The sequence below is a fragment of the Xenopus laevis genome, chromosome 4L (genome assembly GCF_017654675.1).
Source record: "Xenopus laevis strain J_2021 chromosome 4L, Xenopus_laevis_v10.1, whole genome shotgun sequence".
NCBI lineage: Eukaryota > Metazoa > Chordata > Amphibia > Anura > Pipidae > Xenopus > Xenopus laevis.
The window spans coordinates 79,283,914-79,309,641 of record NC_054377.1 but is presented as its reverse complement, the minus strand read 5'-3'; the positions used below and the strand labels follow the sequence as shown (position 1 = coordinate 79,309,641).

The following is a 25,728-nucleotide window of genomic DNA, read 5'->3' as shown; positions in this document are numbered from 1 at the left end:
GGTTTTACCTTTGTATTAATTTTTAATAACTAAAGAGTACTTGCATAGATGAGCTTGCTTCAAAACAATAAAAAGGTGGGCAAATGCTGTAGATAGACAAAATCTGTAGATGGATAGTCAGAGCATTGGCCACATTCCATGGTTTTCCTTGGAGTTCATAGCCATTACCTATTTTGTTTATACAATAGTTACTATAGCGTGTTTAAAACAAGTTTCATCTGCGTTCAGTGGAATTGTACTTCAGGCAAGTAGAACTGAATAGAGCAGTTAGGAAAGATCTATGTGGTGTTCTGGTTAATGTTACTTTCTTCCCTGTTTATACAAATACAGCACCTAAAGTAGAATAGAGTGCTGTCCTTTTCTTTCCACTACATATATGAAGCATTAAAATTGTAATTGTGTGTGTGTGTGTGTATATATATATATATATATATATATATATATATATATATATATATATATATATATATATATATATATATATATATATATATATATATATATATCTATATATAATACACAAAAGCCATGAATATCTTGTAAATTATATCCTTATAAACGGTGAGTAGTGATGTCATCAGTTATAAACGGTGAGTAGTGATGTAATTTCTGTCACATGACTCATTAAAATTTGTGTATTATAATAAATAAAGTACCCCCAGTTGTAAAATATGAGGATATTATAAGTTACCTCGGAGTTCCATGACCTGTATAAAAACACTCGGCCTTCGGCCTCGTGTTTTTATAGGGTCATGAAACTCCTCGGTAACTTATAATATCCTTATATTTTACAAGAGGGGGTACTTTATTCACTATATATATATCCCATATAGATGTGGGTTTGTATGTATATGTGTGTATGTATATATGTGTATATATATATATATATATATATATATATATATATATATATATATATATATATATATATATATATATATATATTAATATATATATATTATAAACGAGACTAGGCATTTAATGAAATGTCAGACAGTTGTTTTGAGCATTAATAATAGAGGATCCTTTGTTTATTGCTAGAAATTGAGCATTTCAGTGATGGCCCTGGTGAAAAGAATGGCATTATTAGGTTTTTCTTATATCTGAAAATATATTTTTTTTTAATATAGGTTATAGCACCATGAGCCCACAAGAAGATAGTGAAAACCCACCTTGCAATAATGACCCTTTATCAGCTGGGGTTGATGTGGGCAACCATGATGAAGATTTAGAACCAGACACACCCCCTCAGACTGCTGCACTTTTAAGCCACAAATTTCATCACCATTACAGACTGCATCATCCAGCTTTACATCACAGTCACCATTTACAGGCAGCTGTGACAGTTCATTCTGTAGATGCTGAGTGTTGATGGAACTAAAACTATTGCCAAAAGGCCATGGAAAATTACGAAACCACTCAGTGCTGCAGTCGACAAATGCATTTTAAGCAATTTTTGAATAGGGTTGGCATTTAGAAATAAGAAAAAGCCACAGTTCTGCAAATTGTTATGCTCTAGCAAACAGACCTCAATACAAAGAAGATAGTGAAAATGAATAACGCATATGCAAACAACTGCAAAAAGAGTGGACTTCAGACCCAAGTGAAGGACAAGGTTTTCTTGACTTTTTATCACTTGACCTTGGACATGTATTGAACAAATGAAGATACCGGTTTATAAAAAAAGAATTGTGTCTAAACAGAAAAAAACTATACTCATCGTCTTGAGTAGAAATGTTAATAGTTTCTTAACAATGCATCTCAATTTTTAATGAAAGGATTATTTTTCTACTATTTATTGAATATTCAAAACTTGTTGACAGTGGAAACCCTACCCTAAGAACATTAAACACTGTGTTTACCTGAAGAAGCGAGTGAATGCAATGGAGCGTTCTCTACAAAGAATGGTTAGGATTCTTCCTACAGTACATTATCTACAAAGGAATCAACTCATTGATTTATTTCAGTCAGATTCTTCCTGGTTTTCTGTTCTACAATCACTTGCTAAAGCCACTTGCTGCTAAGGTTTTTTTTTGAGTCTGTAGGTGACTTCTCATATCAGGGTCTTTCTTTAATAACTACATTTTAAAGCAGGGCAAATGTACTGTTTCTGTATTCAAAGCCAGTGAAATACAACCCTTTTACACAAAAAAGGTGGCATGGTAATATAACTTCTTTCCTCACAACTCTCAAAAACAAATTAACTTAAATTAAATATGTGCCATATTTGTTTTTCTTTATGAGCGGGAAGTCTGATAATGCGGGCCCTGGCTCAGGTATTCTCTCTGTTAATTTCTTTAGACAGCTTCATTCTAGCTGTAACTCAATTTTCCATGTGCAGGGAAAATGCTGAGGAATCTATGGCAGCTCCAGCTCGTATGTTTAAGCAAGTGATTTTGTTTTCTGTACCCCAGTTATTGTTGTCTGTTAAATTACACTTTAAACATATTTATATATAGGGTACGGCTTCAGTTTCATTTTTGCCTCTTAAGAGTCCAGTAACCTTTAAAAAGGTTCATTACAAACACAATGTGTGTGTGCTCTAAATGTGTCTAAAATTGCAATATATAACTTCCTGTTGTATGCATTTTCATGAATTTCTCACAGTAACCCAGCAGGGTGGGTTAGATTTCATAAAGTTTGTTGCTCGCCTGAACTTTCTGTTAAACCTATGCAAAGTCTTCATATGTGTTTTTTATATACACAGGTTAAAAATCATATGATAAAATTGAGAACTTTAATGGCAGCAATGTTTTTACAGTACTGGGTGTGAGTAAATGGTATTGGAATGTATATAGCACTGCGTGCATAAGAAGCACTATTTAAATAAAATATGCATACATACACACAGAAAGCCTTAGGTTACTGGCCCTTTAAGAATCAGGTGTAAATCACTATTAACCACTGTTGACCGGACTTCAAAATAACCACTATATTTTTTTTTATGTAACTTAAGTTTTTTTATTGGTTTTACAAAAGTCACATTAAACATTGCAACATTCCATTTCTGTAGGTTAGAGTATACAATGGGTGCAAATAAAGTTACAGAGAAGCAAGCAAATGAAACCAGGTGAGAGACTCAATGTACAGCAACTATCATTAGATTAGGTGTGCGATAAGTTGAAATAGAACTGACACCTTATTTCTGGAGCAGATTGCTCTAGTGCAGTGAATCTCCTTAACTAATTAAAGTTATATAGTGGTACATTAAGTCCCTCATGTCTGGCTATTAAGTGGGGGTGGATTCCTTGTGACCCATTGGCAACCAAACCTCTCCGTTCCCATATATCCCAAATATTATTAAGCCCCTTGTTTTCAATTAAAAAAAAAAAAATCTTAAACCCTTCCAGGCCTTTTGAAGCAAGAGGGTTACGTGTGATTTAAAGTGGACCTGTCACCCAGACATAAAAAGCTGTATAATAAAAGTCCTTTTCAAATTAAACATGAAATCCAAATTCCTTTTTTTTATTTTTTATTAAAGCATACATAGCTGTTGTAAACTCATTTAAATATCTCAGCTGTCAATATCAAATATTGTCTGCAAGCAATTTCACTTTCCATTCAGCACTTTCTAGATGTCACTGCTCCCCCCCCCCCCCCAGTTCTCTTCACCATTTAATTGTGTAGCCAGGGCATGGGAATGGACATCGGTTCCCCCATTCTGGTGCACAAACAAGATTCTGAGATGATACAAGGCTTGCCTTAATAACAGTGTCCACAAAATGACTCCTGCCTGCTTGTTATAATTATGAATTCCCAGACTGATGGAAACAAGATTCAAATAATTTACACAGTATAATTAAAGTTAATTTTGCTTGACTAACATGATAAAATAGGATTTGGAATAATTTTATTGGGTGACGGGTCCCCCTTAAAGGGCACCTATCACACCCAAAATCAAACACATATTAACAATCTGACCAGTACAACATAAACACGTTTACTCAAACTACATGTATATTTTTTTTTAAAAAAAACTGCAGGTTTTAAAAAAAAAAAAACCTTACTTTGTCAAATGGGTTCTCTCACTGAGGGAGGCCATACTGAGACTATAACAGAGACTGTAATATGCAAATTTCAGGAGCATGCTCAGATTGTAACACTGCTTTGAGTATTCTACCCAGAATGCCTAGCTTTAGTAAACTCCTCCACTAGAAGTATCAGGAGATTTCCCTATCATCTTGTCCCCTGCTGGTGTTGTTATTATGCAAATGAAGGGGACACACTAACTTCCAGCAGGTGGCAGCACTACTGTACAGCAGCTAACAAAGAGGTTTGGCTGATTTCAAAATAGCTTAGAAGGGTTGATAAGCAAACAAGGAATTTCAACTGAGCATGTGCGAGATTTCAGAGCTGCAGTTGGCTGGGAAGATATAGGTAGGAGGAGCCAGTGAAATCCAAGATGCCTGCCTCAGCTAGAACTGCAGGGGAGATCTTGCAGAAGGTATAGTGAGCTGATGATTTACATTATACAAACAATTCTAACTGTTTTAAAAATCTGATTTCTTGAACTTTCACAGTGTATTTACTTAGGAAATGATTTTAGTTATGATTGGTGCCCTTTAAGCCACTGTGTATTCTTTGTCAAGATTGTACCTGATACAGCCGTTTGTGACTATTAGAGCTTAAAGGAGAAGGAAAGCTTCCAAGGCAGTTTATTGCCAATAGATTAACCACAGTAGTGCAAGCTAGAATGCTATATTTATTCTGTAGAATGCTTTACCATACCTTAGTAAACAGCTCTAGAAGCTCTTTAGTTTAGGATAGCAGCTGCCATATTATCCTGGCGTGACATCACTTCCTGCCTGAGTCTCTAGCTCTAGGCTCAGATTACTGGGGGGAGGTCGAGAGAGCATGAAACTGAGCAAGCCCTGCAGGTTTAAGTTAAAAACAGGAGGTTTGATACAGAAGCCCATGTGTACACAATAGAAGGGAAGAAATGTGGTGTTTCTTTTGACAGAGGACTCAGAGCAGCATTACTTTGAGGGTTTACTGGTGTATTTATATAGACCTTTCTGATAAAGCTTACTTCGTTTTAACCTTTCCTTCTCCTTTTAGCTGACAATACTGAAATGGTGAAGCAGTATAGCTGGTCTTGGCTGAAATGGCAAATCATTGTGCCATACTGAGACTCTTTGAAATCTGCTGGTTCAAGCAGTATTTGAAAAACTATAAAAATCCAGCTAGGCGTTCCATGGTCAACACAGCTGGTTAAAGAGCTCACTTGGCACATCTACGGCCCTGGAGCATCTGGCCCACATCTGTAACAACACAATCTTGAACCCAGCACACTCGAATATATTTCACAAGACTTCACAGCCACCAACAAATTCACGCTATCCATGTCAGTCTTTTTGGCCATAAGAACAAAAGGCAGATTAATAACATATTGAAAGAAATTAGAAATGGGCTTTGGCACTGCAAAGTCTTTTTTTATGTTTTCCTTATTTTCAGTCTTGCCATCATTTAGCCACAAGATTCTATGTATGCGTGGCCACATTTGAATTGACATACATGTATTGTTAAATATATGCAAGTTGCAATACAACTATATCATTATTTAGGATATGTAGATGGATTATTTATTTAGCATTCTTTGTTTTTTGGGGACTCTTTTACCTTTAAATCTGACTGCGAGATTTGTATATCTGATGATAAAAATAGCAATTGGAATGTGTTTAAAAAATGCAAACAAATTATAAAAATTTAAATTTGGCTAATTAATACTCTTGCTGACAGTCCTTACAAAACATTGTATTTTTATACATTGGTAAAATGATACTTAGGCATTTATATAGTTAAATCTACTAAAGCCCAAGACAAGAAAATTGCTCCTGTGAGAGAGATTCCCAATTTTCCATGTATAGTTTATTAATTAGTCTTTATCTCTTTAGCATTCGGACATCTGATCCTTACAGATATGTTTAACTTGGCATGTTGATACAGTCACCATGTATTAAGTGTTAAACAGGTACATTTTAATATTATGTACTTTTGCAAATTGGAGTGTAGTCACCATAATGCTGCCACTAATGTTGCATTAGCAGGCAAATCTCTCTTTACCTGCCCTTCAAAACACTTATTTCAGTTGGTTTCAAGTAGTACATAAGTACCGAAATAACTCTTAAACCTTATTTGGAGCATTTTTCCAAAATTGGAGTTTATAAAGTTTAATGTTCCTGTGTCTGGTGTTTCAGTCTAGCAGCTCAGATATTCAGGTGCAGATTCTGAATTGTTACTATTTGCTGCATTTTGTAGATAAATTTCTCAGCAGCAACTGTGGTTCATTAGCCACTATTGTATCAATTGTATTGTGTGGATTATGCTGAGTTGGGTTGAAGATATAAGAAAGTATTAAAGGGGTTGTTCACCTTTGCGTTAACTTTTAGTATGTTGTAGAGAGTGATATCATTTTTTATTATTTGTGATTTTTGAGTTATTCAGCTGCTCTCCAGTTTGCAATTTCAGCAATCTGGTTGCTAGGGCCCAAATTACCCTATGAACCCCGCATTGATTTAAATAAGAGACTAGAATATGAATAGGAGAGGGCCTGAATAGAAAGATGATTAATAAAAAGTAGCCATATAAATATATTTGTAGCCTTACAGAGCATTTGTTTTTTAGATGGGGTCAGTGGCCACCATTTGAAAGCTGGAAAGAGTCAGAAGAAAAACTATATAAAAAAAAATGAAGACCAGTTGAAAAGTTGCCTAGAATTAGTCATTCTATAACAAACCAAAAGTTAATATAAAGGTGAACCACCCCTTAACTAATGCAGGCAGAGCCCAATAATGTTTTTCCTGAGTTTGGTGGTTCTGTGGAGTGCAGTGAGTACAGACACTATAAAAAAGAATGGCCTGCTTTAACTCATGCCCTTGCAGTGAAACAAATAAAAAGACAACACAGTACAAAATGCTTGTCTATAAGAGCCTTCATTCGTGCTGGGTGCTTTAGTCCAGCAACATCTGGTATGGGAAGGTTTAAATTTACTGGCATAGCTTATTGAACAGAATATTCTCTGTCTCCATATTTGTCCTGATAGACACCATACAATTTTTTTCTGTAGACAAATGTTAAGTGATGATATACTGTTCTGTCCTTATCAGTATTTACAGGGAATGCCCCAGCTGAGGCAAACAATATGACAACAAATGTCTGTGCAGATAAGATATGAGGGCTCATTAACTAACATGGGCAAAGTACAAAATTCACCAGCTTTTTACCCACAGTGCAACATTTTTGCACCCAGTTTAGTGCCTAGCTTCAAATGAACTCTATACCCCATGCATCAGTTTGTATATGTTTTCCCTGTTATTCCATTGGGGTGCCAGTTTCAAAAAATCATTGCAGCCTGCATTCACAACAATAGCCTGCATGTGGGAAAACATGATTAAAAATAACAAACATCTTGTGTGCATAAAATATTATTCTAGTATATGCAATTACACATGTAAACTGAGGCTCTCTGTACACACAAGCTACAGTAGGTGTCCGTCTGTTATTGCAGATCAATGAAAATGTCTATGCGCTAATTTTTAGTAATCCCCATGGATAAATACCCCAAACTCATACAATGTTGTATGTTTAAGTTGAAATAAATTACAAAACAGCTCCTTAGATTTCCCTTTAAATGTATATGACTATTATTTCTTTTGTGTTTATTTGCAAACATATCTGCCACAAAATACAGTTGCCAGTACAATTTTATGTAGTGAAAAATGTTATCGATTGTGGACCTTTTACAAAATGCTTCCTTACTGCCAATGATTGTATTACCCTTCCAAATATTGATCCACAGAGAATGTTACATTTAAGGGGTAGATTTATTAAGGGTCAAATTAAAAATTAGAATTTTCAAATTTTTATGGTCAAAACTGTCAAATGTAACTATGGAGTTAATCATAGGGATGCACATCCAGGATTCAATTCGGGGTTCAGCCTTTTTCAGCAGGATTCGGCCGAATCCTACTGCCTGGCCAAACCGAATCTGAATCCTAATTTGCATATGAAAATTAGGGCTGGGGAGGGAAATCACTTGACTTCTAAAATGATTTTCACTTCCCACCCCTAATTTGCATATGCAAATTAGGATTCACTAAGGATTCGGGGTTCAGCCGAATCTGAAATAGTGGATTCGGTGCATCCCTAGTTAATCAAATTTGATTCTAGAGATTTATCATACTCTGGCCCTTTAAGAACTCGATTTTGACTTATTTGCCACCTAAAACCTGCTGAATTGCTGTTTAAGTCAACTAGAGAGGTCCAAGGATCAATTTTGAGTTGTTTGCAGCCTTCCTGGCATTGAATAGAGTTTTTAAAATTAGAATCGAATTAGATTCAAATTTGATTGAGTTTTCGGGTTGATTCCATTTATCCAAGTTTAAAAAATTACATTTTTTTTAATGAATTTAAATTTGTCGAATTTATAGGAGTTTTTAAAAACTTGCAGGAATTTGATAAATGTGCATGGGTTCTGTCACATGTTTTTGGCCCATTTACTCACTCAAAATGATAAATCTTACTGGGACCCAGTGATTTTAAACCTGTGGTAGTTCTGATTTGTTTAGAGGGATTAAAAAAATCAACCCACTAAGTTCAGGGTGCTGGAGCTGCATGATACCTGTACTGCCAGTTGGGGCACGAGAGGGTGAAGGCTAGAACTACAGAATTTTTATTTTTGAATAAAAAATGCAAAATTGCTTCTTTTATGGGATTCTAAGACATTTCCTAAATTTACTGAAATCATGTACTGTGGCATAAGTCATATGAGGTTTGTGAAAAAATAACTGAAAGGACAAATATTTTCTAAAAATTATATTTAAGGGCACATGTTGTTATTTTGTTTGTTATATATACATTACTAAATCACTTTCCCAGTCATTTCTAGGGTAAACACCTGCTGAAATTGCTCCTAGTGCCTTAGCCCTAAGGCAGAAGTTCCCACCCTGCAGCTCTAATGTCTTTGAACTACAACTCCCAAAATTCCCTCATGAATTTTGTTGAAGGAAACTGGGAGTTGAATCACAGCAACTGCAGGATGGACATTTCTGAGCCTAGACTTGTGGTGCAGTTCCATCATAAAGCAAAGATTGTTGTAGAGATTGTAGCCTGAAAAATGTAAATGACACAGACTGTCAGGTTGTACATAAGTGTCTTATTTTGTAACATTTCATTTGTATCTAAGATCTGTCAATAAAGCTGTTCTATTCCCAGTGTAATTTGAGTAGCTTCAAGTGAAAATGTGTAACAACTGCAATTAATTTTTTTTATAAAAGATATATTTTTGATGACTTTAATAGGTGCTAGTGACAAGTGGGATTCACTTAAGCACAGTTTACATTTGTGTGCCCAATTCTAGTCAACATTTACATTTGTTGTCTTTTTTTTTATTATTTGCCTTTCTCTTCCGACTTCCCAATTTTCAAATAGTGGGTCACTGACACCATCTAAAAAACAAATAATGTAAAGCTAAAAACATATTATCTCCACTTTTTAGTACATATCTTTCTTTTCAGGCCCTCTCTAATTCATATTCTAGTCTCTAATTCAAAGCAATGCAGGGTTATTAAGGTAATTTGGGCCCTAGCAACCAGATTGCTGAAATAGCAAATTAAATATCAAATAGCTGCTAAATAAAGAGGGTACATAACTCAAAAACAAAAAATAATTAAAAAAAAATAAAACCAACTGCAAATTGTCTCAGAAAATCACTCTCTACACCGTACTAAAAGTTAAGGTGAACAACCCCTTTAAGGTTGATAGTAACTTAAGGAACTTTTATTTCCTCACTCCTAGGATTTCTGCTGGCTATTAATGCCAGACTAATTTTCAAAAGGAGGGGTGATTCTAGGCCTAAAGCTGCCTGAGGTAGCCCCCACATTGCTGGATGGGGTCCAGGGGGGGCTGCATCACTAGCTCAGAGAGCGCAATTGTTCTTGCATTAGAAGAGTCAAATGTCTGCTTTAAAGGAATTGTTCAGTGTAAAAATAAGAACTGGGTAAATAGATAGGTTGTGCAAAATAAACATTTCTAATATAGTTAGTTAGCCAAAAATGTAATGTATAAAGGCTGGAGTGACTGGAGGTGTAACATAATAGCCAGAACACTACTTCCTGCTTTTCAGCTCTCTTGGTTTACACTGACTGGTTACCAGACAGTAACCAATCAGAGACTTGAGGGCAGGCCACATGGGTCATATCTGTTGCTTTTCAATCTGAGCTGAATGCTGAGGATCAATTGCAAAATCACTGAACAGTTATGTCCCATGTGCCCCCCCCCTTAAGTCAGAGTTATAGAGCTGAAAAGTTGGGTTCTATTCTTTTATATTAGACAACCAGTCACTCTAGCCTTTATACATTACATGTTTGGCTAACTATATTGGAAACATTGTTTATTTTGCACATTCTATCTATTTACCCAGTTTTTATTTGTATCCTGAACTGTTCCTTAATAAAAAAAAACATTACCAGGAGCTAATTTTTGCTTCCCCTTGTAACATGTGGGGCAATGCTGTCTGAAGCAGAAACACCCCTGTGCAAAAGACCTGTAGTTATCTGCCCCTTAGCTACTCGCTATCAGGGGATATATAATACAAAGTAAATAAGCTTCTCCCAAAACCCAGAGACTTCATAGTCACAACTTATTGATTCAGAGCCAATCAGAAAATGATAGCAAACACCTTGTAGTAAATTGTTTAAAATTACTTGTTGATTGATTGCTATTTAAACATGCAGTGTCGGACTGGGCCGGTGGAACACTGGTGAAAAACCCAATTGACCCAGCCCTGCTCCTGACTGGAAACTGTGGGCGCTCCCTTCAATCTCTTGTCTGATTGCAACAAGAAGTTAAAGGTACTTTCAGAGGGGAGGAGTGTCTGGAGAAGCTCACAAATAGGGTGGGGCACTTGAGATGGCAGCCATAGTGAGCCCAATACACCCCAATCCAACTCTGAAATGTGCTTCTAAATGAACCCCAGATTGTCTACAGCAGTGCTGTCCAACTGTGGCACCTATGGCTGGAATTTTTCTGGCCTACATGGTGGAGGGGCCATAATGGAATCCAGTTTTAACCACTCCCTGTTTTGAAACCACACACACTTTAAACCTTGTGTTACCACCAGTGCCGGGTCAACTAGGGGGTAGGAGAGGCAGAGAAGGTGCGTGCCTGGCGCCCCTCCAGCTTTGCGCCCTGGGCACGTGCCTACTCTGCCTACCCCTAGTTCCGGCCCTGGTTATTACAAGGCCGTGTAGCACACCAAAAAACCAAATGGTTGGTGCTCACTGCAGAGATATCACTCATTTTTGAAAAAAAGTCATTAAGACATACCCTTAAATCCATATGCCTCATCCTCCCTGTGGATAACACAGCACCCCCAGCACATGATTAAACACCTTAGGGGCCCCTAACAACAATTTTCAAATGCTAACAAACCCCAGAACAACCCCATACCAGGCTAATGTTCCATAGGCAGAGCAGGGCACACACAGGGAGCATAGGGCAGGCAGTGTAACGGCACACACAGGGAGCAAAAGGCAGGTAGAGTATAGTGCACACCCAGGGAGAATAGTGGCAGTTAGAGTATGGCACACACAGGGAGCATAAGGAAGTCAGACAGAGCAGGAGACAGGGAAACCTATCACGACCACTCTAAGATGTACTACATACAGTGACGCCACAAACATAACTTAAGCTTTTTGAAAAGTAAACATAATTTCAAGCAACTTTGCAATGTACATCAATTAAAACTTATGCAGACTTTTTTTAAGATTTTTAATTGTTTGTTACAATTCCCTAAGCCTTGCCCCCTGCTCTCCTGCTGAGCTGGCTGACTACTGTTACTTTGTATCAGCAGCCATCTGTCCTTAGCCTGTATCCTCCAAACCCCACAATTCCCTGCACACGTGATTTCAATAAGGAACAGAACATCCCAGTGCAATGCATTGTGGGTTATGTAGTTCCTGCATGTTGTCTGTAAACTGTGGTGAAGTTGTTACAATTTGTAACATCAGTGTTTAGTCCCTCCTTCCCTGCCAGGATTTCAAATGATGGTTAAAGCAAAGAACTGTTAAACAGAAGGATTTCAGCATAGAAAATAGCATTTAATTATACTTTTTGAAGAAACCGGTAACTGTGATGGGTAGATTAGGGCTTGCTGTGTTATGTGGGCCTCTTTATCAAACTTCCTCTAAAAATGAAATGCTCTGTAAGGTTACAAACAGGTCCGGACTGAGAATTAAAATAGGCCCTGGAATTTCAGGTACACAGAGGCCCATCAGCCCAAATAGAGGCCCAAACAGCTCCCACCAGCCCACTAAATAGTGACTTTCTATAGGACATTATAGCAGCCCCTCTGGCATTTGCCAGAACCCACAGATTTCCAGTCTGGGCCTGGTTACAAATGTATCATTATTGCTAGTTTTGTATTACTCATTTTTTCTATTCATATTTCAATCTCTTCTTCAGCTCGCTGCATGGTTGCTAGGGTAATTTGAACCTTAGGTGGCTGAAACTGCAAACTGGAGAGCTGCTTCATAAAAAGCTAAATAAGTGAAAGACAATAAATAATTGAAGACTAATTTGCAGATTGCCTCACACTATTACGCTCTACATCATACTAAAGGTTAACTATAAGGTGAAAAAAAAACCTTTTTTTTTTTTTTAAAAAGGCGAGAGTGGACGCAGCAAAGTCGGAGACAGGAACGAGTCTGTTGTGTAGAGTGTAAGCGTGGAATAAACACACAAGAGAACATACAACAGTTAGCGCTAAACCTGCTGTAACTCCCCGCACTTACATATTGTTGCTACGGGGCTGAAAGTAGTGCGAGTTTGTGTAATTGTAGGAAACACCACCAGGAATCCCCTCCCAACTGTTTGCGGTCCAGAGGCAACTTGGCTCCTGCTGTAAAGAAAAGGTGGGCGGGGCCAGTGACAGCGCCCGCCCAGACAACTCTTTACTCCAAAGCCAGCCGCAGCAAAATGGCGGCGCGGGGTACCGGGCTTCTCTTGATGTCTTCTGGGCAAGATGATGGCAACCCGGAACCCGATACTGCAGCCTTCCACGACTCGCAGGAGTACGGCCTTAAGCAGCCTGCGTGTAGTGAGGGGACAGCCGCAACTCTACCTGCGCTGGACGAGACAGAGAAAACCCAGAGATTAGAGACAAACCGGTGGGAGCTTAGGAACCGCAGGAAGATTCTCATGAGGAACCTGCCGCAGGACTGCACCAGTCAGGTGGGACAGTGAGTGGCGAGGAAGGGGGGAGGGGCGGTAACTAGGGTGCGAGGTTCTTTCTATCAGTGTACAGGGACATGATCCCACGAACAGCACCCATTCAACTTCCACTGTAGGCAAATAGTGTGGGCGGTGAGTAGGGACCCACAGTGGCCACTGCACTTTCCCCGTCATCCCCAGGTGCCCCGCTGATTTACACAGCTCCTTACCAACTTCTGCCTACTGCTGCTGCCTAACCTGACTGCCACCTAACCTGACTGCCACCTAACCTGACTGCCACCTCAGGCCTCACACTCATTTCACACAAACGCCTCTTTCCTCTTTAGTTGCTTGCTGCAGACTGCACCACTTTCTGTGCGGTCATTCAGAAAGCTTCTCAGTGGTTAGCCATGCAGCCTGTGGATTTATATGTAAATTGTCCTACACTATCAGCAACTGAAATCACTCCTTTTACACTGCATCATAAATGCATCACTCTATACCTGCATAGGAATGTGTAGTTATTTAAATACATTCCAACAAAATAAACCGAAAACTAGCCATGGGTAGCCTCAGACCCCCCCCCCCCCCAAGATTTGGTTGTTTCTTAACATACAGAACGTTACATTATAAGAGTTCTTGGTTTTGTCGGCAGGGAAGGAGTTAATCAGTCTATATGTCACAGCACTAGGGTTTTTACCTGTGTTTGTTGAGTTATGTTTGTTCATTATCCTACATAAACTGCCAAATCCTCTCAAACTGTGGGGGTTGTTATATGGTCTACCAATAAAGCCAGAATTTTTTTTCAATATTTTACTTGCATTGTCTGCGGGTGTTTGTGTTTTGCTTAGGACTACTGATGGATTTCCTAAGCAGGTCACTGGGGCGTAACAATGCAGTGTGTATTTTCCATTTATTCACTGTCTCCTACCTCTTTCTGCTTTCTTTTACCATGACTGGAAGTAAAATCTGAAATCAGCCACCTTGTGCTATACTGCATTAGAAGCAAGGAGACTTGTGACCATATAAAGGCACAGGCAGCTTCCCATGCTCCTTTATTTGACTTTACATTGACAGCAGGTTTATAGCTATAGTTACAGCTTGTGCAACATTACAATATTCTATTTTAATAGCCGTATGGCTATGGAGCTTGGATTTGTGTTAAGGCTCCATGTGCCTGTGACTTTATATAGGTTATGAGACTTCAAGGTGACTTGTTTTGCTCTCTTGTTTGGGGGTGGGGTACATTATCATTGACGTCACAATGTTACACAGTGCTATCATCTTGCAAACATGATACCCCATCTATAAAATGAGACCACTGTCATTTGCCTGCATATAGTATTGTATTTAACAATGTTTCCCTTATGTAGCATTATTGATTGTTTGCAACAGACATAAGGGAAAGGCCACACTGGGCGTTTTGGGGAGATTTGGCGACTAATCAGCTCGTCTTTTCGGCGACCAATCGCCCCAAACGCCTTCCCTCACTCTGCGCCGGCTAAAATGAAAAAACGCTGACGCTAATCACAAGCGGCTGTTCAATTTCCGAACTTGCCCAAAGATGCCTCACGAGGAAACTTCGGAAAACTAATCGCCGCATGTGATTAGTGCCAGCTTTTTTTCACTGTAGCATTACCCTAATGCTCTGATGGTGTATATGTATCTAAATCTGGCCAAGCGATTGTTACATATTGTGTGCGACTCGCGTTCAAGTTGTTCAAAGTAAATCATAGATGATAGCAGTTAAATATTCTAGATAGCTAAATGGGCAGATGAGACAAAGTTGTAAATATCCAGCCCTTGTAGTCCCACACATGTATAAATAAACATAGGTCAATAAAATATGCCTTTCATTTTTGAATCCACAATGTTTTCATCCCATCAAATTAAGTTGATGTAAGGGATCGGGGCAAAGTGCAAACAGCAGGATGTTTTTTGCACAAAAATGGAATTGCAAAGACCTGTCTCTATCAGACCTCTGATAAATGCAAGATTGGCAATACTGGCAGGCACACAGCTCAGTTGGGCCCCTATGGTAGGCATTAAAAGGGTTGTTCACCTTTGAACACCACTAGGTGCATGTTTTGTCCTTTGCTCCAATGAGCTGCTGCATAGTTTCATGGTAGTGGGGTATGGCACTATCTCATTGGTCAGATGGCAGGTGTATGGTTATTAGTTAAATGGATGGCAGATTAAAGCTCCATACAGTCGTGTTAGGTTACAGGGTGTTGGGGTTGCCACCTGTCTGGCCTAAATGGCAGGTTGAAGATCAGTATCTTTGATACATCAGGGTAAATGTTTTGTCCTTTGTCCTGCTAAGTAGTTTTACAATAGTTTGGAATGTTACAGTTTGGTTCGTTATATGGGAGGTAAGTACATTTGGGGTAGTGTATGGCAGATTAAATCTTAGCCCCCTATTTATGTATTTTCTACTTAGAAAGTCTGCAATACTGTTTAATGCATAATATGTAAGTGTAATCTGATTGGTTAGATGGGAGTTGTGGGATTTTTGGGTAAACTGATGGTCATGCTCTATGGAATGCTGAAATCTGATTAGTCAGTTAGCATAGTGGGTCATTATGATTAAAAAAAAAAGATATATAAAAAAAAAAGATATCCCAACGATATGAAGGACCACTGCATTCCCAATTCAGGGCCCCCATTCACTTGACACTTGAACCTAAATGCTTTGAAAAACACTGACAAACAAATTTTAGAGTTCGGTTACTGACTAAACATTGTGTATGAACTGTATCTGCTACATATGGACACATGATTGTGAAGGGCAGATTCTTCCCCTAAAGGTGGCCATACACAGGGAGATCCGCTTGTGTGGTGTTGGCGCCAAATTAGTGGATCTCTTCCTGATATGCCCACATTGAGCTGGGCAATATCAGGCTGATCCGATCGTGGGCCCTAGGGCCCAACGATCGGATCAGAATGGAGGCGATACGGCAGTTGGATAGCGGGACCACATCAACTAACAGATGCAGCCGTGATCCAATGAGATTTTTTACCCTGCCCTATCAACATCTGGCGACTTTCGGCCAGATATCGATCGGGGACGCCCCTCAAATGGCCTCCCACGCTGGCCAATAAGCTGCCAACTCGGTCTGTCTGCAGCTTTTATCAGCCCTTGTATGGGGGCTTTTAGTTATAAAAGCATGTTTTTGCGCATTTGGGTTTTATTATGATACGCTCCAGTGCTTTGCTTTCTTAGATGAGAATGTCTTCAGCCCACTGGGTAGTGTTATGTTTTATTTATGAAACATCTGACAGCATGTGCCTGAGAAATAAAAGAATGTCAGGCTCAGTAACTAGAATAATTCATCAGCTTGCATTCTCCAGCCTTGCATATGCTCTACGTCTAAGGTTCCTTTGAAGGGTAAAGAGGGTGAGCACTTCTCAAATATTAACCATTTTATTGGCAGAAGGGATCAACTGGACTGCATACGTGTTTTTGTGAAAATGCATAAATCAGATCAAAAGTTTTGAAGGCTGTGAGAATTTACAAAATAAGAAAAACATGATATAGTGGTTTCCTTATTTGTTTTTTTTTTTATTTTTAACTCTTTTAAAGTGGTCTTTTGCAAAATGTATTTTTGTGTAATGAAAGAAAATGTAATTCAAAGTCCCCACTACGGTCTCCTGAAACAGTAGAGTAGAACCCGGCTTGGGCCTGGAGAAGACCTGACTCCTGTTACTATGTATTACAAATCAGGGAACCCTTTTAAAGGAATTGTTCAGTGTAAAAATAAAAACTGGTAAATAGATACACTGTGCAAAATAAATAATGTTTCTGGTATAGTTAGTTAGCCAAAAATGTAATGTATAAAGGCTGGAGTGACTGGATGTCTAACATAATAGCCAGAACACTACTTCCAGCTTTGCAGCTCTCGGTTTCCACTAATTGGTTACCAGGCAGTAACCAATCAGTGACTTGAGGGGGGGGGCACACGGGTCATAACTGCTTTTGAATCTATGCTACATGTTAGGGATCAATTGCAAACTCACTGTTATGTCCCATGTGGCCCCCCTTAAAGTTGCTGACTAAAGCTCCCCATAGACGTGACCGTTCCTTCTTTGGTGAACAACCAATTTCAGTGCAGTCCGACCAATCCGTCAAATTATCGTGCAGTTAGTCGGATTCGAATGATCAATTTGTTTTCCGAAGTTGCCTCATGAGGAAACTTCGGGTGACTTCGGAAAACGAATCGCTGCGTGTGATCAATGTGGGCGATTTTTCATTTTAGCCAGGCGCAGAGTGAGGGAAGGCGTTCGGGGAGATTGGTTGCCGCCAGGCGACTAAAACTCGCCCAATGTGCCCTTACCCTTAGAGAGCTGAAAAGCAGGAAGTAGTGTTCTGTTCTGTCCAGTCACTCCAGCCTTTATAGATTACATATCTGGCTAACTAACTATATAAGAAACATTTTTTTATTTTGCACAGCCTATCTATTTACCCAGTTTTTATTTTTATACTAAACTGTTCCTACTATAAAGAGTAGAACTTGATGGATATGTGTCTTTTTTTTTTTTAACCTAACTTACTATGTATTTGCACCTATTTAAATGTACCACTTTTAGATGTTGATACACAAATTTGCAATTCATTTTATTGATCAATGATATGGGTTTATAGCTGTCCTTTATTTGTGAATCGTGGCACTAATGGCATTTTAGGTGTGTCGGCTAGACTTCCAGGAAAGCAGGATAGACTGGTATAATTTATCACTTTTTTTTCTCATCGATACTCTAAAAATAAAAGAATCAAGTACATTATTTTTCCAGCTGTTCATGTATGTATACATGCACAAGGAGAAGGAGGGGGCTAAAAATAATCTTGGGGAACTCTTAACATAGGTGGCATAAGGTTGGTGGCTGTGGGGACTATTAAAAAAGTGAGGCCATATTTTTTTGGGCTGCCCTACTAAGGGCATGCAGTTTATCGACATAAATGGACTTAAAATTCCCCTTCAAAGGCTAAAGTTTCTACGGTTCCCCAGCGTGCATAGGTGTAAGAGGGGGGGGTTACTTTGTGCCAAGGTTTGCAAGAATATAAGTCAACTTTGCTTTGTTTGAGTTCTTGCTCTGTTTCCTGACACAAACTGAATCTGTGTGTTTAACATTTTCCATTCCTCATTCATCTGCAGGAAATCCATGACTTACTAAAAGGGTATGAAATTAAATACTGCTACGTGGACAAAAATAAAAAAACAGGTAATATAATTTTCCTTTTATTTCAGGGAATTAAACTATCACTAACTAACACATTTCTGGGATGCCAATGTTTAATATAATTCCAAACCAAAAAATGTTAAGCTATGGATGTTGGTTGGTAAAATAAAACGTTCCATTTAAGATTCATGGGTATAACTGGCTGTAAATGTAATCCTTGTTATAAGGCTGCTGTATGTTAGAGGTAAATCAGCTGTTCAGGTGTGACGTCTGCTGTCTTTCTCTGTGGATGCTTCTGCTGTTTCAGAGTGTGTGCATGCATGTGCTTCGTTCACACTGGCATTTGGATAACTTTTTAGCTAGGCCTCCACCCCCAGCCAAAATTGCAGGTCACTTATGACACTAATAACATAATGGATAACTCGAGCTCCCCTACAGAGACAGCATCATGCGCCCCCCCAGTGGGATCTGCTTTAGTGATAAAAAAAAAGTCTACCCAAACCCGCCTGCAGCCTACCTGAAGCCACCTGTACCCGCCTTCTCCCCTCCATTTATAGACCCGCCGATGTTGTCAGAAAGGTTGTGGGCAGGGAGAATAGGCAGACCCGCAAATGATGTACCAAAGTCGTCCCCAAACCTGCCCGACCCGTAAGTATCAGCTGGCCCACACATCGCTAGTCTACTTCTTCTGCAGTTTTGCCACTGCACAATTGGTTGGGTCCAGTGCAAATGTATGACTTCCAATCTGATTGTTAACTGTATGGGAAGAAGTGCGAGAAGCCTGCTGTAGAAAGGGCAACACACAATCATTAACGGCAGCTATAAAATGTCATAATTTAGCTTCAAGGCAAGATTGTCCACATTTTGTTTCAAATTTTCTGTTATCCACATACTGTGTATATGTATGAAATTCTCTGCATGGTGTACACTGACTTACCTCCGTCATGCCGCCCTCCATTTAAGTCTCCAATCTCTCTAGCTCACATGGGATGGTGCAGATAGATATTAGGGGTCTCTTTCTACAGGAATCGTTATATCGAGCATATGAAAAAATTATGCAATGCATACTTATATAATGCATACTTTGATGGCAAATGTAGTTGCAGCTGCACCTTTGCAAAAAAAAAAGTGGATAATGGATTACTTATCCCTACATATACTTTTGCAGATAAGCTTGTCTCTTTGCACAGGGCTGCTGAAAAATGTATCGAGTACAGCAGCCCTGTGCAACTAATTTTATAGCCCCCGATCTGCACTGTTTTTCTTCCAGGTGCTTTCTGGTATGTCCAGCCCCCCATCCTTATATCAATGTCCTTGCGATTCCAACTGACTTTGGAGGTGTGCAGGTGATCTGGGCACACTTGGAGTCACCTAAGTCACCAAAAGTCACCAGACAGAAGGTAAGTACTTGAAGATCGGGTTGGGGCCTTGAATTTAGTTGCATAGGTCTGCTGTACATAGGAAAACTGTACAGGAGCCTAATGCAGAGACAAAGCTTTTCTGCAAAAATGTCTGAAGTACTTTAGTTTCCCTTTGAGCTCTGATCCACTTTACATGTCATTTCACAAATGTGGTAATGTTGATTTATTGGTCAGTCTTAAAGCAGTTAAGACTAATGTTGCCACAGCATGAAAGCATTCCATGTGTGTCTGTTTTTTTCTTTTCTTGGTATTGCTGAGAACCAAACTAAAGGTGGCCATACATGGCAGATTAAAGCTGCCGATATTGGTCCAGACCAATTCTGCAGCTTATCTGCCTGTCTGTGGAGGCTCCCGATGGGTCCTCCCGATCAATATCAGGCCAAAAAATCAGCCAGATATCAAGGTTGATTTTTTGTGTGATACAGGACTGCATCGGCTAGCCCTTTCGCAGCATTGTAATCCGATCATTCGGCCCCAGGGCCAAATGGTCGGATTGACCCAATATTGCCCAGCCGTTAATGTGTATAAATCGGCTTTCCCACTGTTTCCAAAGTCGCCTGAAGGTGTCTTGCATGTTCAGGGACCTGCCATCCACAGTAGTGCAGATTTAACCTCAGAGGCAACAAATCTCCTTGCATATCATCACCCTTAATAAGCCCAATATGATTGTTTTGCCATCAGTATGATTTTATGCAGCTTAAATAATTTAAAGTTCAAGGCACTATTTTATTATGAGAAAAAAGGAAATTAAGAAAGGCGGTTCTAATAGTTTTACTGGAGGAACCATTATTGTCGACAGATTTTCTTTTGCCTAATTTAAAATATACATTAAACTTTTTTTTTTTTTTTACTAAACATGTACAAAAATAGCTAATCGAACGGGAAACTTTTTCATAACCAGCAACCTAAAAAAATGAAATGTATAAAAAAAAAAACTGTATTTGAGTTAACATCTTTTTCTCCATCTGGCATTCTGCTATGTTTAGCTGTGTCAGTTGCCTGCCAAGCACCCATCAGCCAAGCACCCATCAGAAAAAAAGCAGCCAGTAACACTGTTGTAGCTGTGCTCTCAAACATCTTTGTATTAAGAGTGTAAGTTCAGTGAAGCAGTAACTTTTCTGCCTAAATGAATGTTTTGGTGCCTGAGGCATAGTGAGATCATGTGACTTGCTGAAGTCCAAAATAATTTTGTTCCTGAAATCTGGTGTCCCAGAGTAAAGGCTGTACACCATCTGGCAGCGGTGAGAACCTTGACTCAGGCGGCATTGCCCTGCAAGTTACTAGGGGCAGCAAAAAGCGGCTCCTGGTAACTTTAAGAGCTTTTTGGCAGACCATTTGCAGTAACATCAAATACAATGTGGTCTACCCTGACAGAAGAACCCCAATAGTGCCAGAATCACCTTTTTGTCACATTACCCTTAAAATTCCACTTTTTAGGTCCATCATGAGAGTAGATGGACTATGGAGAAAAGGGGCTTTCTTGTGTGTGACCAAAATCACATGCTAGATCTTTAAATTTGTCCTACAAGCAGATCATTACAAGAAAAAGAAAGTTCATTCAGCGCTGTATTGTGGTGTAATAACTTGATTGCAGCTCCCCAGATAGATCCACTCTTTCCAATGCTCCAAGTGATGTCAACAATTCTGTATGGAAGCCCAAAAAACAAACCTTTGGTGCAATACTTCAGTCAAGTAAATAAAAGTACATACAGTATGTAACCGTATTATTACTTAATTTCCTTAAAAGTGTATGTGCAAATCTTTTCCATACATATTACAAACACGTGTAGGTGTAAGGTGATCTGAATACCACACTCTGGCTGAATCACCTACTCACCAGATGTATATAAAACCAGGCCAAATATCAATCTCTTATCAGGGACCTTTTGTATATACTATGTGTATAGTCTCTAAAAACAAAATGAGCAAAAATAGTGTAATAGCATTTAATAAGAAATAAATAAAAACCAAAAATTGGATACTCACAAACAGAGATTCATAAAAATAAATAAAAAGTCTTTAATATCCTGGAAACATCTGAGATTCTCTACGTGTTTCACATGGTACGCCACGCTTCCTCAGGAGGTATAAAGTAAGCTGTAACACGTGGCTTTACAAATGCTGTCTCCTTTCAATGATGTAGTGTATCGGGGTCTGAGCCCATGTCTCAATAAAGGCATTTTAAGCAAAGAAATCCATGACTGGTGCTGTCAATATTTGAAAATTGTGAGTGAACGGATAAATGGTGGAAACCGTTGTACGTGCACCAGGCTCTTAGAATTGGGAGGCTATAGGTGCTGACTAAGAAACCTGCTTGTAGCGTATAGGGCTCACTCTGCATTGTTTCCCCAACTGGATCATCGCTGTGCGCTTCTTCAAATATCACTTCTTCCTGTGTGTCAAGCCTCACTTTCATGTTAATATTCAAATCTGCATGTTCAAAGTTATCCAGAAAGTAATGTTCAGATGGTAGGGGTTGCATTATAACAGAGAGAGTATATGTTGCCAAGGAAAACCAAACTTTAGACCATTCTATACAGAAACATCTCTTGCATATATTATCCAGATAAGATATGCAAGCCTTTTCTGTATAGAATTGTTTACCTCCTGAGGAAGCACGAAGAGTATATACTCTCAGAAATTTTCAGGACTTTAAAGGAGAACTAAACCCCCCGTGATATTAAGTCCCCACTGATCCCCCCTTGGCTGGCCCTATCCCTGCCTCCCCTCTGCACAGCCTTACCCCAGAATTCAGTCCCCTCTTGAAATAGTGACCGCACATGCAGAGTGAGCGCAGCGGAGCTCACCGGGACCATCTTCTTCTCTTGATGGTGCCGTGATGCGCTCACTCTGCATTTGGGGTCACTATTTTAAGAGGGGACAGAATTCTGGGGTAAGACTTTTTATTTAATACTTATATGAATCTCTGTTTGTGAGTATCCCATTTGGGTTTTCATCTATTCCTTATTAAAACACTATTATTACAATATTTTGGCACACTTTGTTTTCAGTGGATATCCACATAGGATACACAGAAGGTCCCTTATGAGAGATTTATGTTTGGCCTGGCTATACATGCAGGCGAGTAGGTATTTAGATCACCTTACACCTACACGTGTTTGTAAGGAAATGAAGTAATAATACTGGCACATATGCACTTTTATTTACTTGATTGAAGTTTTACACCAGAAGTTTGTTTTTAAGCAGATCATTAAATTGTGTGGCCAACTGTATTCCAGGTACTGCTAGAGGGCTGCTTATGGCCCCAGGGTTTTCTTTGGTTCATGCCACAGAATGTATACTGGCAACACAAGTCACAGCAAGATGGAAGTGAAGCTTTGTACACTTATAAACACTAGTAAACATATACAATTTCAATAGTAGTGGGGTTCTTTAAAGGGAATCCTCTTCTTGCGTACAAATATTGATGGAATTGGTGTGAGTTTGCCTGATGTCTGAACTAGGTGATTTACTTCAGAGTAACTATGATTCTCTTCTGAATGTGAAATTGTGGCATGTATTTTATGATTTTCACATTTAATCCTTTAATTTCAGCCTTCATCACTTTATTAAATGGAGAGCAAGCACAAGATGTCATTCAGAAGTTCCATCAGCACACACTCCGAGACAGAGACATTTCAGTTCAGCTTCAGCCTACGGATGCTGTACTCTGTGTTACCAATTTGCCCCCATTATTTACATTGCACGACTTTGAAGATTTGGTGAGAGCTTATGGCAATACCGAGAGATGCCTATTGGTCTATAGTGAACTTACGGGTCATTCCAAGGGATATGGCTTTGTGGAGTACATGAAAAAAGATTCTGCCTCTAAAGCTAGGCTGGAATTAATTGGAAAGTCATTGGCAGAATTTACCCTTTTTGCACAGTGGATGGATAGCAATCAGCTGACCATGGAACTTGTTCATTCAAAGTGCCTGTGTGTTAATAAGCTTCCCAAGGGCTACAATGATTCTGATGAACTAACACAGCTGTTCTCTGCTTTATACAAGCCATTGTTCTGCCAGGTAGGTTTCAGTCCAATAGTAGTATATTGTCCAATATGGCCATCTAGACACTATGAAATTGTATTGATCTGTAGATTCAGTCAATGGCCCAAAAAGGATTTATGAACTGAGATGAGAGGTAGCCATGGCCTGTCTTATTTCTGAACAAGTAAATTCCTCATTATTATGCATTAAGGCTTTATAGTATACTAGACATTAAGCCCGTTAAATTAACAGGCGCTAGACGGTCCGTGGGGCACATGCGCAGTAGCGCAATCCCACGGACACAGGGACTGGACGCAGAGACACTTCAGCTTTATTATATAGGATTTGCACTTCTTAGGATGCCATCAGCTGACCAGTGCCAATGCATGCAATGTTATTAGTTTTTAGCACTATGGGAGCAGACACATTTTTTTATGCATTGGGCAACATGCCAGAAATACACATTATTTCCCAGGTATGTTTGCTTCTCTAGAATGGAGGGATGCCATGCAGAAGAAGGGGGTGTAAGAATGTTTGTTTCATTGCACTCTGGAGCTTTCATAGCAGTGCTGCTGGGCAAGGACACAGGGCTTGTGTAGATTGGATTGGCCTTTTCTTTGCCACTGTAAAAACAATGTGTGACAAAAGCCTTAAGGGGACATTATGCATATTAGTTTAATGAATACTGGGCACTTGATGCTTAGTAATACAAGGATACTTCCAGCTGGTTTTATTTACAAATTGGAGCTTGTTAACCCAAAGGAAAAGGTAACCTTTTTCATGAAAACATATAGTTACAAAATTGATGAGCAATAACCCATAGCAGTCTTCAGCATAGAACCAAGTGTCAAGGCATGTTGGAAAGTGTACTCTGCAACATCTGGGCACCCAAGGGTTCTCCTTCCCCATTTGCCTGTAGGAATGTGACACATGTAGCAATTTGCTAGCACTACTAGTGGCATTTAAAAGATAAGTAAACCTTTAAAATAAGTGTTAAATTGATGCACTTTTAAAACAAATGTTGATAATAATAATATTCTAAGCACTTTTGCAATGTACATTCATTATTTTTTTTTTTAATTCCAAGATATTAAAGGATCATTTTACTGTTAATATGATTGACTTTTGTTAAAACAGTGCCACCTGCTGGTCAGTTTCCAACCATTCTGACCACCAAGTAGTTAAAGGAAAACTAAAGCTTAAGTAAAGACGTAGCTAGAAATTTTGTACATTGTTTTGTGCTTCTGTACCAACCCAAGGCAACCACAGCCCTTTAGCAGTAAAGATGTGTCTCCAAAGATGCCCCAGTAGCTCCCCATCTTCTTTTCTGCTGATTCATTGCAAATGCTCTGTGCTGGTGTCACTTACTGAGCTTAGGGACCCACTCACAATCTACAGAACATATAGAATATAAATGTCACAATATATGGCTGATAGCCCTGTAGCATCAGCTTATATTACAGACAAACCTAATATTCTGCTTGATAATTTGTGACCACCCCTAAGCTTAGCTTCTCAACAGCTGCTCAGAGCCCACTGAGCATGTGAGTGTCGCAGACACTTTCCAAGATGGTGACCCCCTATAACAAGTTTGAAGTCCTGGATCATTGCTGCTATTGAGGAGCTCAAACTTTAGGCTGGTGCAATAAGTTCAGTATATAAAATGAAATTTTTAGCCACATTAATTTTTAGGATTTAGTTCTCCTTTAATGAAGTTGTCAGGAGAAATAAAGAGGCTGGTCTGATGTTCTTTTGCTTAGGAAAAAAAATTAGAAACCTTTCTCAAATCTTTCCTAACCAGAAGAACATCAGAACAGCCTCTTTATTTCTGCCCATTCATATGCCCATTGGACTGCTTGGCCCATTCATATGCCAAGCAGTCCAAGGCAGGTGGAGATGTTTCCATAACTGTGCAGAATGCATTTCTTATT

The 25,728-nt window shown here is 39.0% G+C and overlaps 2 protein-coding genes across 5 annotated transcripts in view; both read left to right on the top strand.

The window, feature by feature from the left end:
• Positions 1–2,459, top strand: part of cachd1.L (cache domain containing 1 L homeolog) — a 94,343-nt gene extending 91,884 nt beyond the window's left edge. Inside the window, exon 27 of the mRNA XM_018258236.2 lies at positions 1,131–2,459. Coding sequence (XP_018113725.1) covers positions 1,131–1,372 — 242 coding nt within the window. The 3' untranslated portion in view covers positions 1,373–2,459. The remainder of the gene's footprint in view (positions 1–1,130) is intronic.
• A 10,267-nt stretch (positions 2,460–12,726) lies between these two features.
• Positions 12,727–25,728, top strand: part of raver2.L (ribonucleoprotein, PTB binding 2 L homeolog) — a 33,322-nt gene continuing 20,320 nt past the window's right edge. For 2 of the 4 annotated variants that reach the window (XM_041590380.1, XM_018258235.2), the window contains exons 1-3: positions 12,728–13,230; positions 18,363–18,429; positions 23,364–23,833. In XM_041590380.1, the coding sequence (XP_041446314.1) occupies positions 12,976–13,230; positions 18,363–18,429; positions 23,364–23,833 (792 nt within the window). In that variant the 5' untranslated portion in view covers positions 12,728–12,975. Of the gene's footprint in view, positions 13,231–18,362; positions 18,430–23,363; positions 23,834–25,728 lie in introns of all 4 variants that reach the window. The other 2 variants (XM_018258232.2, XM_018258234.2) reach the window with 2 other exon arrangements.